The following is a 17,745-nucleotide window of genomic DNA, read 5'->3' as shown; positions in this document are numbered from 1 at the left end:
TAATATCTCTTTTAAGAGAACTGGTGAGTCTGGGTAGTTTTAAAACTAGTTAAAAAGCCCTTCAAAGAGCTGCTTTTTTCAATACTGCATGAAACACCTAATAAATATTAAGTAGTAATCCTTTATCTTTGAAACAGGTATAGCAACTAACAAAAAGATGTGTCAAAATGATTAGCACCACATGAAACACCTTTTGGTGGCTCGTGTCAAAGAGGCAATAAAGTCATCACTTTTGAATTCAGTAGCTACCTATTCACACTGTCCGACTGAGAGCCTTCGTCGGTTCGGGTCACGTGTCAGAATTTAAAAATGGGAAATTGGATGATATGTATAAATGAAGAAATTCTAAAGGTTCCTATTTTCTCCCAAGTTCCTTAATACAAGACAGCTGGTTGAGGGATGCTCCAAGCAGAAGGTTCTTGCATGTCGGTCATCAGAGTGTGCAAAGCAGTGAATAGAACAATGAGAAAACAGAATGGGGGGGGAGGGGGGACAGGTCTGCAGGAGCCCGCCACCTTGCTCGCTCCAGCAGCCGTTCCACTGCATCCTCGTAGAGCTGGGAAGCCCGTTTGGTTTACTTTTTAATGAACATATGGTGTCAGTGAATTATTGAAATGGTCTCCGCTCACCTTTTTATGTGTTTTCTTTCCTATTATGTTCCCACCTGTCTTGTCTTGGAACACCCATCAGGCTAACTGTCAGGTAGGTTTTCCTGGAGGTTTAACGTGGTTACCAGGGGAGTGTCCATAGTGGGGAGTGAAGGGATCTGACTGCTGGTGGCCCAGGTGCGTGGAAAAACTGAACCGAACAGGCACGCGCTCAAGCACGGGAAACTCTGTGCAGATGCACAGAGCTGGAGAAGCTGCTGGCTCTAAGCACAGTGAGCCGGTCTGCGCATCTGTAATGAGAACTTAGCCTAAGAGAACAGAGCAATGCTCAGTGAAGCGAGTTACCTGGACTGGCTGCTTTTGCTGTGGCTCAAAACTCAGACTGTGCCCACAGAGCTTCATTGTTACAGGTGGTGTTATATCCCACATGGTCACAGTGATTCTGCTGTAAATAGACTATCGGCTTTCATGGATTTGGCCAGGTTCAAGAAAAATTGACAGCGATGTAGTTCAAATCCCCCTTTTAAGTATGTATGTAGACTTCCCATGCCCCTTGACGAAAGCAAGTGACTAGGAATAAAAGATGGTAGCGTACGGCTCATTAATGCTGAACTCGCCCTTGGAGTTCAGTCTGACATGGTTTAACTCGAGTCAAAAGGATTGTCGTTTGAAATTGCGGTAGGAGATGGAGCTGCTCATTCTCCCTTTGGAGACGGAGGAAAGGAGTCTTCCTTCACCCTCACGAAACAGCAGAACGAGCTCCTTTTAGATCCTGAAGTGCAAGACAGACTCTTTACGAGCCCAAACCACAGCTAAGCCCAGGGGGAGGTGGGCACTCACTTAAATTAAAGTTTGTTTGGTGTGTGTTTGGCGGGGGGTGGGGAGGGTGGGGGGTGGTTGTTGTTGAGCTCATTTTTCTCTTTCAAGAGAAAAAAATTATGTACTTTAGTTGCCATGCAACACATCCTGCTCTGACAGCTTTCTAATTTTAATTTCAGAAGTCTACAGAGCAAATGAAGAAAGTCCCTACTATTATCCTTTCAGTCTCATATAAAGGAGTCAAATTTATTGATGCAACAAATAAGGTGGGTACTGCACCGTGGACACCTAAGTCTGGGCTCTGATATCCTTCATTTCCCGTCATGCCCTACGTGCGCCATTTTAATCACACCCCACCCCCAAACTCCATGCTCCCTAAACACAACTACAGGTGCACACACTCAACATATACAGAAGGACACGTTTCTTTTGGGGGGTTGATCTAGGTTCCTGTACGTACTCTGCTTTCACTTTCCCATGGTGTCTTCTCTAGTCAACTGTGGCCACCTCCTGTCTGGCATGTCCCTTTGGACCTAGAGGACATTAGGACAGGAAAAAGTTATGTGAAGGATAAAAATACAGCCATGTCCTCATTCCTCCATTCGAGGAAACGTCGCCAGGTGGAGTGCCAGAACAGTGGTCTTCCCATTTCTCCAGAGACGTACATGTCCTTTCTTCCAATACATGCAGTGAATACCTCCCACAAGGAACACACCCTCTGCCTTTGATATTTGACAATTGCGTTTGATTCTCAGCTACTGAGTGGAAAAGAGAATTTCAACTGTATTGTCTTCTTAAGAGACGCAGTCAGAAAAGAAGCCCAGGCTATGCTGCGACTCTGCTGGGACATTGTCCTCGCAGTGGGAAGAGTGGGCGGACCCTAAGGTCAAGGGCGGTCAGCTGCATTGCCTTTTACGTAAAACGTGTCCCAGGGTTCCTTTCTTGGCAAAGATAACAGAGTGCTAGAAAGCTTGGGGGTGCACTCTCGCTCTCCATAAACTCACAGCTGACTGGCTCCTCCTGAGAAAACGCCCCAGCATCCATGCGTTTTATTGCTACACCTTGCAACTGGTACCGTATAGAAAGAGGGGAAAGGAGGCGACGCCCACTGGCGATACCACGTGTTATCTGGACTCCCCACCCACACCTCCCCTTGGACCCACTCCATTTGGGAGAAAGGTCGCAGATAGTTGTGAAACAGGTGAACTTGAACAATGGGAACTTAGGACCAGAGCAGCTAGATTCAGATGCGAGATTGGGGGGGTGGGGCAGGGGGGGGATGTCCCATGGGCAATGATGCCTGGCTGTCTATAATAAACCCAAGCATCTGAATCAACCAATTCAAGGTCTGTTGATTTTTCTGAGAATGAAGAACATTGCCGCGTCAGCAGTCAGGTATGCCCAAGCTTCCCAAATCTACTTAGGAAAACAACCTCCCAGTCTTAGGGACAGTTCAGAAAGCCAAGCAAAAAGCTTATACCCTGGCATGGCCGTGCTGGCTGACAATACCCAAAGTGCACGGTGGGATGCTGGCTCTGACTCTGCAACGTGCTGGTGCCAGTTGTGGCTGTCAGGTCACAGTTTTGGAGACTTCATCAGAAAAAAAACAGTGATTTGCTTTTTTATTTCTTGGAAGCATTTTTGCTCATGCATAAACTTACATTATCCTTAAATTAGAGTCATTTGGTTTAAAAAGTTCCAAAACTCTGTAGAACGCTCATTGGAGATACCGTGGCTATTCCTGTATCTAAATTTCAAGAAAGGCTTTGGCATTGAGCCTGGGGAAGTTCCACGGGGATGTTCCTAACCTGAGGCCACTGTCTCCTTTGCATTTGGAAACCATGAAGAGCAATGTATTTCAGTGTTTGAGTTTGACATTCTCCTAGATGAGCCACCTTAGCAAGCTTGGGTTCGAACAGTTTCTAAACAAGCAGTATTTGCTTTGCAGAATTCCGAGGGTCTTCAGGCCGTCATTCCAGGGGGCGGGTGGTATTACTGGGGGTGTGTGTGTATTAATAGCGTCTTCTGTAATCCACCCTCCGTGATCAGAGGAGTGAGAGAGAGCTTTGTCAGTTCTGTGCATTCTGCTTATGGACATGTCAAGGGTTGTAGAACTAGGTCTTTATACCTGGAGGAGACACTCCTGCTTCAATCGCCAATAATTGACAGATCTCTGCCCACAGAGGACTGCTCTTTGGAAGTAGAAGCACCAGAAGATACACAAAAGGCAGTTTCGTGTGGATAAAGACACTAAATAAAGAAGGCCAGCATATCTTTTAAGTCCTCAGGGCGGCCCTCTGCATAATTTGAAATCTAGAGCAAAGGCCAAGTGCGTATGATGGTGACAAGTGCAACCAACCTCTTCATGACCGTAGGACCATGTGTGCCTGGGTTTGCGCTAACGTGGAGACACTGACCTGAACTGACGGCCATCCAGGGTCCCCCTCCCAGTGTCTGGCAGTGCAGCTCATCGGCCCCAGTCTGATAGTGGGCAGTAAGAGAGCAGGGGCGCAGGGAACAGGCTGCTGGCTGCTGTGTGAGAAGCCAAAGGAGACAGATTATATTTTTTTAAAATGGTGCAAAGCTACCCGGGTGGGGTTTGACTGTAGGAGGCCGAGAAACGCTGCCACCAACCAGGCTGCAGGACTGGCTGCAGAAGTCGTGGAGGACCCATGGCTGAAGGGTTGCAGCCCCTCCAGTTGTGGCGTGGAAGGAACGGTGCTCTGACACCTGGACTCTAGCGGCATCAGCAAGATGGCGTGTTTGTTACTTTCTTCTGTAGCGAAGACCGACCTCTAATGCCCACGGCAGGGAAGGAGCAGATGGACAAACCCCAGAGTCCTGCCGTTGGTCTGAACCAGAGATTTCTCCCCTGGGAAGCATTGTCTTGGAGGCCACCTTGATTTGAAGTGAAGGACGGGGGACATGTAGCCCTATTGGAAGACTTTGCCACTTTAGTTACTAGTGGCCACTAGGCCTGCCATAAGACACAACCAAAATCACACCTGCACATTCCTGTTTCATGTTTTCATTGTGTTTTTCTTCAAAGACAGTCTTCCCTTTAACCCTGGCACAATAGAGAGGGTTGTTCGACCTGCCCTGGACAGGTGGAGTACCCAAGGTTGCAGACCCCTTGCCAAGTTGACCTTGGAGAAGGACGAACACTTGACTTTCCCATCCCCTAACCTAACACTTGCTCTGTTTCTCCACAGATGCCTTCCACCAACTAGTTTTAAGTGCCAGGCTTAATTGTGTCAACTTCTCTTCCATTCCTCTCACCCCGCTATTAGACTATGTGAAAGATGAACCCTCCCACAAAGCATTGCTTCCCTTTACTCTAATAAATAAGTGGCTTTGGCCAAGTTCAAGGGAAAGGGTTGGGTGCCTAGTTGCAAACCCAGATGCATTGCCTAGTAACTTAGGGAACGAATCACTAACCCCGATTCAAGAAGGAAGAAGTGGAAGATGATCTTGAATTGACAATGGACCCTGGAATAGACGTAGCGCAAAAATGTGGCGGAGAGAGCACAACAGCTTCCACACCCGCTGCACAGAGGCAGCTCGGCATTCGGCCCAGAGGACCGGGACCGTTTAGGTGCAGACCCGCCCTCAGCTCAGCAGGGTCTTCCAAAGGTGGCGTGTCCCCACGTCCAACACCGGGGTGCAGGCGGGCTGCCTGTAGCCTCCCTGCTGGACCCCCTCCTCGGTCTTCCCACCCTGCTAAATTAGGAACCACGTGGTACCGGGGCTTGATTTCTGTTTGCTTGCTTGTTTTGAATACCGACCTCAAACAGGGCTGGCTCATGCTGGTTTTTAGACCCAAAACAGTTTGGAAGATTTGCCGAAACTAGTGGCTATTGTTTTTTGGAGTCAAGTAAAGAGCCCTGTAAGCATGCGTGGTTGTGAACATCACCCACTCTGCGGTTGTCTGGAGTCACCCAGGCTGCTGCCTCCACTGGGGGCCCTACCTGTCGGAGCCCAGAGCAAGGAAAGCAGGGAGAGGCCAATTTCTGGGCTCCATTATTTCTTTATCACAACCAAAAATCCTCCATCGTTCCTCCTCAGAACCAAAAATTCTACTCCACGCCTGCCAACCAGACATCCCTCAAGCTGTTTCTCAACGTAACAAAAAGCAACAGATGGAAAAGCCACCTCTTCTTGTGGAAAGATGCTGCCCAAATTTCTATCCTAAAGAAGGGGCAAGGTGAGCCCCTCCCCAGCCCTTCTCTTGAGCTTGAAAATCTCTAGACTCCTTAGAACTTGGTTAGATATGGAGGCTGAGCAGCGTAATGGAGTTTGCTTTGAACTGAGGTGTGTCCCCCGTCCCCCGTGATGATGTCAGAGTGACAGCAGTGTTTCAGGAGTGGGATCCCAAATCCTCGCCTCGTTCTAGCACCACAGATGCCTCAGGTTCTGCTAAAAAATAACTCCCTGCATGAGCCATTGATATACATCCATTTAACATTTTTCCACTTACAGTTCCTATATTCAATGTTATTTTGTATTAGTTTCAGGTGCACAGCATACTGGTTAGACAGTCATACACTTTACAAAGTGTTCCCCCCACCCTGGTATTTGCAGTACCCACCTGGCACCGCACATCGTTATTACAGTATTATTGACTGTATTCCCCATGCTGTACTTGACCTCCCCGTGGCTGTTTGTAACTACCAACTTGTATTTCTCAATCCCTTCACCTTTTTCACCCAGGCCCTCAAGCCCCCTCCCCTCTGGTGGTCATCAGTCTGTTCTCTGTGTCTGTGAGTCTTACCAGCATATTTTAAGTGCCAGTTAGGATGATAAAATATCAGTTACCCTTAGTTGGGTACAGAATAGTTTTACTAATTTAGACTGTGGGAAGAAAATAAAAGTTTTGAAAGTGGGAGATGAGGCTGATTTCAGAACATGGAGCAGCACAGGGGAGAGGAGCCTGGGCGAGCAGTTAAAAGGCAGCCTTGGGCCCCTAGTGAATAGAGAAGTGGGGGGGGGGGTTTCCAGAAAATCAGGGGGAGATCAAGAAGACATGGGGACAATGTTTTAGATGGGGCAGCTAAACAATAAACACTTATCCTCACAGTTCTGGAAGCTGGGAAGTCCAAGGCTCAATGGACAGCAGATTTGGTGTGAGGGGAACCCATTGCCTGGCTCAGACAGATGGCTGTCTTCCTGCTGTGTCCTCACGGGGCAGAGAGAGCGAGCTGACTCAGCATATGTGCGCACACCCCATTCTCAAGGGCTCTACCCTGGTGACCCAGTCGCCTCCCAAAGACCTCACTGCAAACACCATCACAGGGGGCGGTTAAGCTTTCCAGACACGAGTTGGGGAGGACACAGTCATAGGGTCCCTAATACAGATCTCCGAAGACAGGCTTTATCTACTTCACGGCTTTGCCCAGGGCCACGATGCCCTCACACCCATTGAAAATCATCAAGCATGGCATTTTATGATTTGGGAAGATTCGGAGAATTGGCTCAGTGAAAGCCACAAGGCACTCTTCACGGCAACGCTTTCCCGAGGAGTTGGTCCACCTGCTGCTGAAATGGCTGAAGAACACGAAATGCCAATGGGGTTAACAGCTGGAGCCAATGCGCTGTTTCCAGCAATAGTGCCTCCTGCACACGGAGAGAGGGTGCGTGGGGGGGGGGGGACCAAACCCGCAGAGTCTTCCCGAGGCCCTCACAGCCCCCAGGGAAAACCATGGGGGAGGCTCTCAGCGCCTCCTTCCTTCGTACCTGTGAAGGCTTCACAGGTCTTATTAGTCTCCCTCCTGCCTAATTTAGAATTCGCCTTGAAGAAATGCTCTCCGCGAGCCAGAAGAGGATCGTGACCTTCTGTTCAAAACCACATCTTGCAACGGAGTGCCACTTGTTTACGGGATTCCAATGTCCATTTGAGTTATTTTCGACAGAGTGCTGCGTGTAGTGTCACTGTACAGGGCCCCGGTGAAGAATGCCCTCATTTCATTATTTTTTATGTGTTAATTCTCTAATTGCTTCCCAGCCATTCTGCTCAGTAGAGTGGGGGCCATGAAGTTGTGGCGGGAGGGGGGGGCACTGGCGGGGAAGGACGTTCTGACGCATTTGTAGGTGTTGATGGGTGTACTTGGAACATTGTGTTGCCGACAGGTTATTTAAGACTGTTCAGTTAACACGTAATTAGGGTAACTAACATGCTGAGGGTTTTAGATCTGTGACAGCTGCAAAAACATAAGTGGGTTATTATAAGATAAGAAAACGATCACACAGTTATGTGAAACGTTTTGCTTTTTAAATACATTTATGTATCAAATGAAGTTTCTAGCAGGGGTTTGCAGCCGGTGGTGCTCCTTGGTTATTTTGTGCTTCGTGGTAATGTACTTAAACCCTTCCTCCCTCACCTTCCATCAGTTATTCTCAGAGGCGGGTTGGGACTAGGCGGTCTGGGAGAGAAATGGCGTCAAGACTTGCTACAGAGACAGAAACGGAGTGCGAGCTGCGTGGGGAGGAGGGACATCGCGGTTATGTGAAAGAGCCCAAACTCCCAGCCAGGCAACCCCAAATTTCGGTCCCTACACTACCGTGTGCCTTGTGTGAGGCACTGCCATGCTCTGTGGTCCACGTCCCCAACCTGTGTGTCGATGACACCCCGGCACCGCTCTTACGTGTGCACGGTGGGGGCAGGTAGACAGGTGTTGGCCTCCAGGACCCACCTCCAGTGCGAGGATCCGGGGCCTGGAGAGTGCAGGGTGCTATGGCTTCCATCCCTGCCCGGCACCTTAGCCTCCACGGAGTCTCCAAGAGACAGCCCCCGATGCTGCCACCTGCCTTTGCTGGGGGGCGGGGGCAGGGGGGGGGCAGAAGCAAGACCATCAGCAGGAAGACGGGGGCAAGACCCGCCCCCTTGGGCCAGAGCGCCTCGCTGCTGCATGCAGGATGTGGCGGGTGACCCTTCCCAGACAGACGCAGCAGGAGGCAGCCCTGCCCATCTCCAGGCGTCCGTCGGGAATGGAAACGGTAAAATGGTTGGTAATTACTTTTTCTAAACGGGTGCCTGCCGAGCAGACTGCCTCTGTGTGCGTGTAGCACCAGGTGAGCCCCGCTGCTCCAGGGCGTGACTATTTTGGATCATTTTTAATTGAGCAAAAACATCCCGTTCAGACCTGGCATTCCTACCCGCGAATAACCTGTTGGATCCTTTCGAATGTTGCTGGTCCGGAACATTCTACGAGGGGAGAAAGCAGCTGCTTCTCCGGGCATTTGCCCTGGTTCTAAAATACGCTGGTTTGTGAAGGAAAACAGCAGTCATTTACGTCATTTTTTCCAGAACGTAATTGCCGAGCATGAAATCCGGAACATCTCCTGTGCCGCCCAGGACCCAGAAGACCTCTCGACGTTCGCGTACATCACGAAAGACCTGAAGTCCAACCACCACTACTGCCACGTGTTCACTGCCTTCGATGTGGTGAGTGCCACCCTCTTCACCGGCTTAGCTGTCCCCTAGATGGACCTGACTGTGACTGAACGCCCAACTTGCAGTTAAGATACTTGGCGTGTTTACCAAGTTTCGGGTTGGCCAAAAACTCCTTTGGCTTTTTTTTCTGTGCAACAGCTCTCCTAACACTTAGTTGTCTTTAACGTCATTTGAAACAATTTTGCTAGATTGCGTTGTGACAGCTGTCATAGCAGCATGCGTTTTTTAAAAGCTTACCAAAATTGGTGGATTTTGTGTAGCCATATTAACATTGAAGATGGAAGAAAACATGCAACATTTTCAGCATATTCTTTATTTTTTCAAGAAAGGTAAAAACACAACTGAAACACACACAAAAAGATTTGTGCAGTGCATGGAGAAGGTGCTGTGACTGATCAAACGTGTCAAAACTGTTTCGTGAAGTTTTGTGCTGGAGATTTCTCACTGGACAATGCTCCACAATCGGGTAGATCGATTGAGGTTAATAGCGAGCAAATTGAGACATTAATTGAGAACAATCAGTGTTATACCACTTGAGAGATAGCCAAACTCAGAATATCCAAATCAATAAAGTTATTGGTGAAAATGCAAAATATGTCTATTTTATGAAAAAAAGTAAATGAACTTTTTGGCCAACCTGATATTGAGGAACTCCTGGTGTAAGGTCATTTGCAGACTCAGTGTTCTGAGCTTTTTCTATAGAACTCCGCATCTTCCCGGTGTCTGAAATGTCGCTGCCCAACTACTAACTTCACTTTTCGGATTGGACGAACTTGTTCTTTCTCTGGTATCTGTTTTCCAGCCTCCTTGTTCCTTCACTGTGTCTGTCGGTTCCTCTGGTTGCCTTTTCTAAATAGTAGGACATAACGGTCTGGGTTTGTGTGGAAGAAAAATAAATCCCAGTGCCTCATACAATGTTTTCGGTTTTCTATATTGAATAGCAGTCAAATTAGACACCTCCAAAAAATAATTGGGGACACCAAGGTTTGGTCCACTTGCTTTTTCAGATGTTAGTCTCATAGTGATGTTCTTACAGTGTTGTACCACTTATAGTCTTATTTGCCCTCACATCTAAAAACTAACTCATGTATTACAAACCTGGACAATGGAAGTGATTCTAGAAACCAAGTGTTCCTCTAACACACACATGCACACACCCTCGAGATGGTACGAATGGATTGGGGATGGCGCTAACAGTGCATTGGGGCATTCTGCATTTGAAACAGGCGGAACAGGTATGGCTGTGGCCGGGAAATAATTTGTAATCAGGAGAACTCCAAAATGTCACTTAAATTGGACAAGTCTTCTCCCTTCAATGAGTTTGAAGTATACATAATTAAAGAATTGTATAAATATTGCCATGTAATCTACTCTTGGGAGTTCAATGTCATGGGCAGGACTGACTGAAACCGCATATCTGAGTTCTGACAAACATGCACAGACCAGGGATCACCATAATGCAAAATGCACACCATTCCAAGGCCCTCGAGACTCATGTTCGGAGCACTGGTATCATTCTGCATGTGGCTCATCCCTTTGAGAGTCTGAGTACTGAAAACAGGAAGGAGTATCCGCGTGCCTTTAAAAATCTCCCTCTATTTTGGGAGGCGTGAGGAGCATAATGTAAACATGACACAGGGCAGCAGTAAGGACTGCAAAGGAAAGGTCGCCCTCGGTATCTCCGGATGCATTTCTTTGCAGGGGATCAACCGTGTTGATCAAAGTTATTTCCGTGTTAGGTTTCTGGCGACTTCAGCATAACTTGCCATTCTTCTCAAATGCAGTTGTTTGTTTAAACAGCAAAATTCCTTTCTGTCCATGTGTGTTTGGGCCTGTATGAAACACCTTCTGCGTGGTAGTGGGCTGGGTGTCGTGGAAAGAACATGCAGGTCAGAACTCACACCCCAGTGCAGCTGCTTGCTCCCTGGGATCGTAGCCCAGCTGCAGGACTTCCCTGCGCTGGTTTCCTTTGTGTGTAAGACAGGCCCAAGGATTTACACCTCACAGGTCTTCAGTGGGATAGAAATGAAGGAACGTATGGAGAGCGCCTCACAAACAACGGGTGTTCCATGTTAGCTCCACCCCCTTCCATTCTGTCCCCCTCGCCTCCTGACATCCCTGCTCGTAGCCCCGGCCCCTTTTCTGCTAAGAGACATGGGACAGATTGGCCCCAAGTGCATTTAGGGCCCAGCGTTTTCCCACTGCCCTTGTGAAAGAACTGAAAGAATAGAAAGCAATAAATAAATAAAACAGGAATACTACAAAGAAAACCTTGACTCAAATCGTATGTGACCTCTATGCAGCGTGTTCACTGAATGTCAGTATTAACATCCTGGTACCTTTCAAGCTGAATTCCAGCCTTTCCCTGAGTGTTGCAGTATTTCTTTCTAACTTGCCTTTTATGGTACCACATGATTTGCCTTCATAAGAGTGCCCAGATGTAATCAAAACACAATACTGAGATGAAATACAGGGGGAAACAGTCAAGGTTTTCGTTTTCATGTCACTGAGATGTCCCAGATGCTTCTGGAAATCGTGGAGAGAATCGCTTCCTCTTCCCCGTTTCCATCCAGAAGTTTGATTTCATGTAGACATTTGCTAGCTTAGGCATCTGGTGTCAGCACCAAACGATTCTCATCTTAGAACACAAATCCACCATTTTAATCCTCTCCAGATGAACAGTTCGTCTAACCTCAAAAATAGTAACAAAGGCCACCAGTTGTAACCTGGGCCTTTGAGTGATTTTGAGATGCAACAAGCTTTGCTGGTGTTGGGGGGGGGGGGAGAGCCTCTTTGAGCAGGGATTCTGTTTCTTTATGTAGGGCAGCTCAATATTCAGTCCAGTCTTGAAGCCTTAAAATTCTTTTGATACAGGTCAATCCCCTGGGCCGCCCGAATAGCTAAAGAGAGAGGGAAAGAAGGAGACAGGGAAAGTGGGAAGGAGGGAAGAAGGAAGGTAGGAAGGAAGGAAGGGAGGGAGGGAGGGAGGGAGGGAGGGAAGAAAATATGTTAAGTATACATTTAATCTTTTAACTGACCTGTATAAATACATAGACATTTTTAATTGCAAAGTTATGGCCACTTTGACCTTGGAGAGTTTTTCTGGATCACAATATGTTTTTATGAGTGTCTGCTACCATCAAGAAAATTCAATGATGTCTAAAATGCTTCCAGGTTATGGAGAGTTAGATTTGGAATTCAGACCATTTTCCCACAGAAACCCTGTGACCTGTAGGGAGGCCCAAGCACCCCTACCAGAGGTGGCATGTGAGTTTAGCGCAGTTCACTTACTACGGGACACTTCTGAGTGTAATAGGCTCAGACTCCAGGGCGGGGGGCAGTGGGTGTTGCGGTCAGCCTCTCCCCAAGTTCATTAGCCACCATAGCCTTTTGGGGAGAGCACCCTGCAAAGGTGGCATTCTGCAGAACACACTTCGGGAATTGTTACACTTGGTGATCTCGAAGCCTGTCTCCATTTCTTGGCATCTGTGCTGAACTCAGCTTGTGATATTTTCGGTTTTAGAGGACAGGTAGATGACAGTGAAAACACTAAGCAAAAATGGAATTGGGGTTCCCAAGAAAAAGAAGCCAGCACGTCCCTACCGGCAAGCTCCAGGCCCCCTCTGCCTTCTAGGCTCACAGCCTTGTGGCGGCTGATATCTGCTCACACGTCTAATATGCTTCATTCTAAGAGAACACACCTCTTAGAATGAAAGGCTTCCCCAGTTCCACTGTCCAGGTAGTGAAAACGGGGGGGGGGGGGGGGGGGAAGAGCGAGCGGTAGGTTTGGGTAGAAACAAGACTAGAAGTTGTAGGTTTAGAAATACAGATTCAGTGGTGCTCTTTCCCTCTCCCATCTCGAATGAATGAAGAGAAATTCTGCTGCTAGGATTACATTGAGGGGGGAGAGTATTTCCGTGGCCACCAGATCCGAGGGCTACAGTGTTCCTCTTACCGCCGTAAGAGACGTAAGTACCGTATGTTACAGATGGCATACAAATGCCATGATAGCGCACACCCACGCTTCCGTGAGCATTATACACAGGATTATTCCACCCACAGTGTGTACTCATGATACCCATGGATAATGTGCATCTATATTTTTCCCTCAAAAATTTGGGCAAAATGGTGAGCACTACACACGGCAAAATACAGTAATAACCAAGGTGACTTGGCAGCTATCATCTTCTATACGTTCTTTACTCGGTTAGTCTAGATTTCTGAGTCATAGAATTGAGGTGGGTAGATCAGAAAGAGTTTGATGCCTTCTGTGTGGGAGTACTGGATCTGTTTTAAAAATCTGGAAGGACCTCATTCAGTAGTTTTAAAACAGGAAAGGTTTTGTTGGTTTTTTGTTTTCATTTCTTTTTTTTTTTGAAATAGCATTAAAGCCATGACTGACACTAGACCCTTGCGAAATCTCACTTCTGTCTAAAAGAATATGTTGGCAGGGCTGGGTATTTTTAACCCAGCTCACTCTTCTCCTACTGGCAGCTCCCAGGTTCGGTCATCCTCAGGGCGCAGCGCAGGAACGTGCAGGGGATGTCGGAGTCATGGTGCTGGTGGGCGTGCAGGAGGGAGATGAGCTCCCTGTTGCCTAGGCTCTCTTGGCTGAATGTGGGCCATGAAAGGAGCTCAGCTGGAGAAACAAACGACAAAATACGGGAAAGCGTTCTCGGCAGACATTTGGTCGTACTCTACCCTCGGTCCATAACAGCAAACAGAAGGAAAGGAAGAACTCTGTGCTTGAGTTGACGGGGGTCAACCACATGGCCATGTTCAGTGAGACCCCTGCCTGTTTCTGACTTTGACTCTGCTACAGGTTTCTGTCTTGGCTCCCTTATCAGTTTAATGAAATTAGAATTCCTGGGCCCTTTATATTCTTCCAGTTTGAATGAGATATAATTGACATAGAACATTGTATTCATTTTAGGTGTACAACATAAAGATTTGAGATAGTTGTGAGGTCTGTCCAGAAGGTATCCAGCCACATAATATCAAACATAGTCTCTATAGACATTTATTGAAGAAGGTACAAGAAACATTGCACATAGGACAATGACACCTCAGTCCCCTTCGAAGTAGGCACCTTGGGACTGCACACAGCTCTCCCAATCACCCTCAGCTACCCCAATATATTTTCCTGAATCTCACTGGTGGTCTGAAATCTCATCCCTTTCAAAGAGGATTTTAGTTTTGGGAAAAGCTAGGTGGCAGGGTGCCAAATCTGGGCTGTACGTGGGCTAAGTCATCTGGGTGATTTGATGTTTTGCCAAAACACTCTTCACGAGACGTGATGCATGGGTGGGTGCGTGGCCTTCTGAATCATCCAAATAGTTTCCATGGAGGAATGTTCAAGCTTAACACAAAATGTGATGCTAATTCATTGCTCTACTCACTCATTTTGCCTGTGATGGCCACACAGTACACATGCTCATTCAATGTCATCCACTGCCCCCACTGACTAGTACCGTGAAGTCCTCATTATTCACACATGCACATTCCAGTCCACTCTTCTTGGCGGCCAAGGTTGAATCGGTGTTACATAAACTAACCTCGTTATGTGAACAATGCCTAGACTCCCCTCCAACCCCAAAAGACCTCATATATGCAAAATGATCACCACAATAAGTTAACATCCATCACCTCACGTAGTTGCTAATTTTATTCCTTATGATGAGAACTTAGAGTTACTCTTAGAGCAACTTCCAAATATACGACTCAATGTTGTTTACTGTGGTCACCCCATGCTGTACATTGTGTTCCCAGAACTTAATCTCTTGTCACGGGAAGTTTGTACCTTTTGACTACCTCCACCCATTTCACTCTTTCTTAAACTCTGAGGTTACTTCCTTGGATTAGTTCGAGGTTCCTGACAAAAGGTATTTATAGCTCATGTTGCAGCAGTTGTGCACGAAGTGGGAACTTAGAGATTCAGAAGAACTGTTGTTGATGTTAGTTGACCTCTGATGATGAACTTGATATTGTGCACCTGGAGCTCGGTGGTCTCTTTCACTCTTTTTCTCATTTTCTCTACCTGAAAATGGCCCTCCACCTATTTCATTAGGATGCTCTGAGAGTACATGGCAATATAAGACAATGTGAAAGTGCGTGGAATCCTGAAGATTGGAGTGTAACACTTGGCCCTGTGTGGTCTCCCACTTCCAACGTAGCAACGACAGAGAGTGCGGAAGCCCCGCCCTGCCTCGTGCAGCAGCTGGAACTTATCAACAAGGTCCTGCAGCGGGAGGCACCCAAGACCCCAGGGGCAGCAAATGGCCCTAATTGAATAAAACAGGCAGCACCCCCGCCCCATAGTCTTACACCACTGTCCCCCACCCCCACCAAAAAAGAGAGAGAGAGAGAGAAAATTAGCACTGAGTGGTGTCTATCCATGCTTCTCCATTGGCATAAACCATCGCGAATTAACCAAGCTGTAACACCAGAAGTGGGTGGATATTCAGAGAATCATAACCACTGTTTTTCTCAGCCCTATTTCGGAGGAAAGTTGGTGGGGAGAAGAGATGTTTTAAGTGCCTTAAAGCGATCCCCTTTTTTGTAAAGTTAGAAGGTAGGCATTCTGAATAGTTTTATAGGTTGTTTTTCAGCATTCATACATGTATTCCTTTGAATTCCCTCTCGAATAACTAAAAATCAAGCTCTGTGCTTAGGGGTGTGGCCTGTAGAATCAGCCTGGTTTTCAATCCCAGGTCAGCACTTCTTAGCTTTATCTCCTGGGCGGAGAATGCCTCCAGTCCTCAGCTTCCTCACCTGCAACCCCGAGAAAACAAAGCACCCACCACCCACAGCTGTTGCAGATCCCGTGCCAGGGCACCAGCCGTCTGCAGTACCTGGTGCTCATTCTGCCCCAAGGGCTGAGAACAGGAGAGCAGCGCCGTATCCCCTCTTGTCAGACCCCGGGTGGGTATATGTGCCTCCGTTTTTGGTTTACGTGTTTGCTGCAGCCATCTCCCACCCCCAAGGACAACCTCAAAGTCCATACAAAACACACCGACTGAGTGCCTACCCCGAGCCGGCCCAGCACTTGCTCTCCAGGGCTCACAGTTCAGTGAGAGAAGTGGGGACGTGACCAATAGTTGCAGTAGAGTGTTTTCTGTGCTCTTCCGAAGCTATGCTGGCACCTGGCACCCAGACGAGTGCCAGGCGGAGTGCCACCTGGAGCTGTGCTGGCACCCGGAGGAGGCGCACTCGGGCTGGGAGCTGAGCATTTAGTTTGCGCAAACGTGGGGTTAGTTTGGAGCCATGACACCTCATCAATTCCCTATGGAATGGTGAGCTCGTCCCTTCAGAATGGCATTACACAAGCATGTGCAATAACGCAAGAAAAAGTCATTTGTGTTTACTGTGTTTGCTAAGCCAAGGAAATGGACCTGTCCATTTGAGAAAGAGTTTCAGCAACAGGGTTACAAAAGGGGGGTTGATGTTGATGAGGGCCCCATTGCGAGGCAACACGCGTGAGCAAAGGCCTGGCTGTTGCTTCCACAGGGAGCTTTTACTTTTAAAGGGCCCCAAGAGGGTGAAATCCAGCAAACCTCTCCTCTGCCCATCCTTGCCCTAAGTCCCTGCCAAGGACAGGATTAGGTTGGTTAGGTCATGTTTCCCTCCAGCCCTCGAGAGCCAGTGCCTCCAGGACGGGTGCTGTCCAGCCAGCCCCCTGAGGGTGTGGGTCCACGAGGACAGGTGACCATGGAGCACAAGTGGGTGACCTCCATGGGGAACCTGGAATTTGATATTTTTAAAAAAGCAAGTCGTGGTTTAGTGAGCAGGACCTACTTCCTTTCCCAGTCTTTCACAGAGACACCGGGCACAGACGTACCCTGTGTGGGGCATGAGGGTGAACCTTAGTGGGCACGGTGGGATGCCCTGCCGCCTCTGAAGATCCAGTTTTTGCAGAGCATTTAATGGCACGCAGAAACCACTCATGATTTGCTGTCATGTGAAAAAGCCACTTGTGAAACTGCACATAAAGTCTGTTTCTAATTTTGTTTGTAAATTCACACATATAAATATTCATATAGCACATAGGATTTGTGTGTGCATACAAGTATAAAAAGAAAATACACCAGAACGTCACAGTACCTATCCCAGCAGTAAATTTTTATTTTTTTAAGATTGTATTTATTTACTTTAAAGAGGGGGGAGAGAAAAGAGAGAGGAAGAGAAACATCAGTGTGTGGTTGCCTCTCCCACGCCCCCTACTGGGGACCTGGCCTGCAACCCCTGTATGTGCCCTGACTGGGAATCAAACTGGCAACCTTTTGGTTCCCAGGCCAGCACTCAATCCACTGAACCACACCAGCCCGGGCCCAGCAGTAGAATTATATAGGTAATTTTTTATTTTCTTCTTTGTCTATTTTCAAAATTTTCTACATGTACCGCTATTATCATTGTGAGGAAATATTAATTCCATGATTCTTTTAGTTAACTGAAATTAGCCCTAAATTAGCCCTTAAGATGCCTATCTCAAATGTGAACAGAAGAAAGAAAAAGCAGCTGTGTGAATGTCAGCCAGTTGACATGTCTACTCTGGACCCGACAGGCATCTTAGCAGAACGCCTAGTATGTATGTCTAAATGTGGAAGACCCGTGATTGGGCAGTGTTTATTTCTATGGATGTAATTGATCAAGATTAATTTCTGGCTCACACTTGAGAGAACTAACTATAGGTAGAGCTAAGGAGATGTCAATGAATTCTGTGACAATGCCCAGAATCTTCTCAGTTATTTTTGCCTCAAGACGTGGGTGACGAAAGTTATAGATGAAGCTTACCCTAGCTCTTAAAACACAAAAAGTATAAGCAAAACACAGTCAAGAGAGAAATGTGGCTTCTTTCTGCAGACCTCTCAG

At 47.5% G+C, this 17,745-nt stretch overlaps 1 protein-coding gene across 7 annotated transcripts in view; it reads left to right on the top strand.

The window, feature by feature from the left end:
- Positions 1–17,745, top strand: part of ANKS1B (ankyrin repeat and sterile alpha motif domain containing 1B) — an 806,451-nt gene that overhangs the window by 776,330 nt on the left and 12,376 nt on the right. For all 7 annotated transcript variants that reach the window (XM_037068001.1, XM_037068000.1, XM_037067999.1 and 4 more), the window contains 3 exons: positions 691–702; positions 1,607–1,693; positions 8,731–8,868. In XM_037068001.1, coding sequence (XP_036923896.1) covers positions 691–702; positions 1,607–1,693; positions 8,731–8,868 — 237 coding nt within the window. The remainder of the gene's footprint in view (positions 1–690; positions 703–1,606; positions 1,694–8,730; positions 8,869–17,745) is intronic.

Source organism: Sturnira hondurensis, unplaced genomic scaffold (genome assembly GCF_014824575.4).
Source record: "Sturnira hondurensis isolate 20B ecotype Veracruz unplaced genomic scaffold, ASM1482457v3 Scaffold0017436, whole genome shotgun sequence".
Classification (NCBI taxonomy): Eukaryota; Metazoa; Chordata; class Mammalia; order Chiroptera; family Phyllostomidae; genus Sturnira; species Sturnira hondurensis.
The sequence above is the reverse complement of the archived record's forward strand: the minus strand, read 5'-3'. Positions and strand labels throughout refer to the sequence as shown.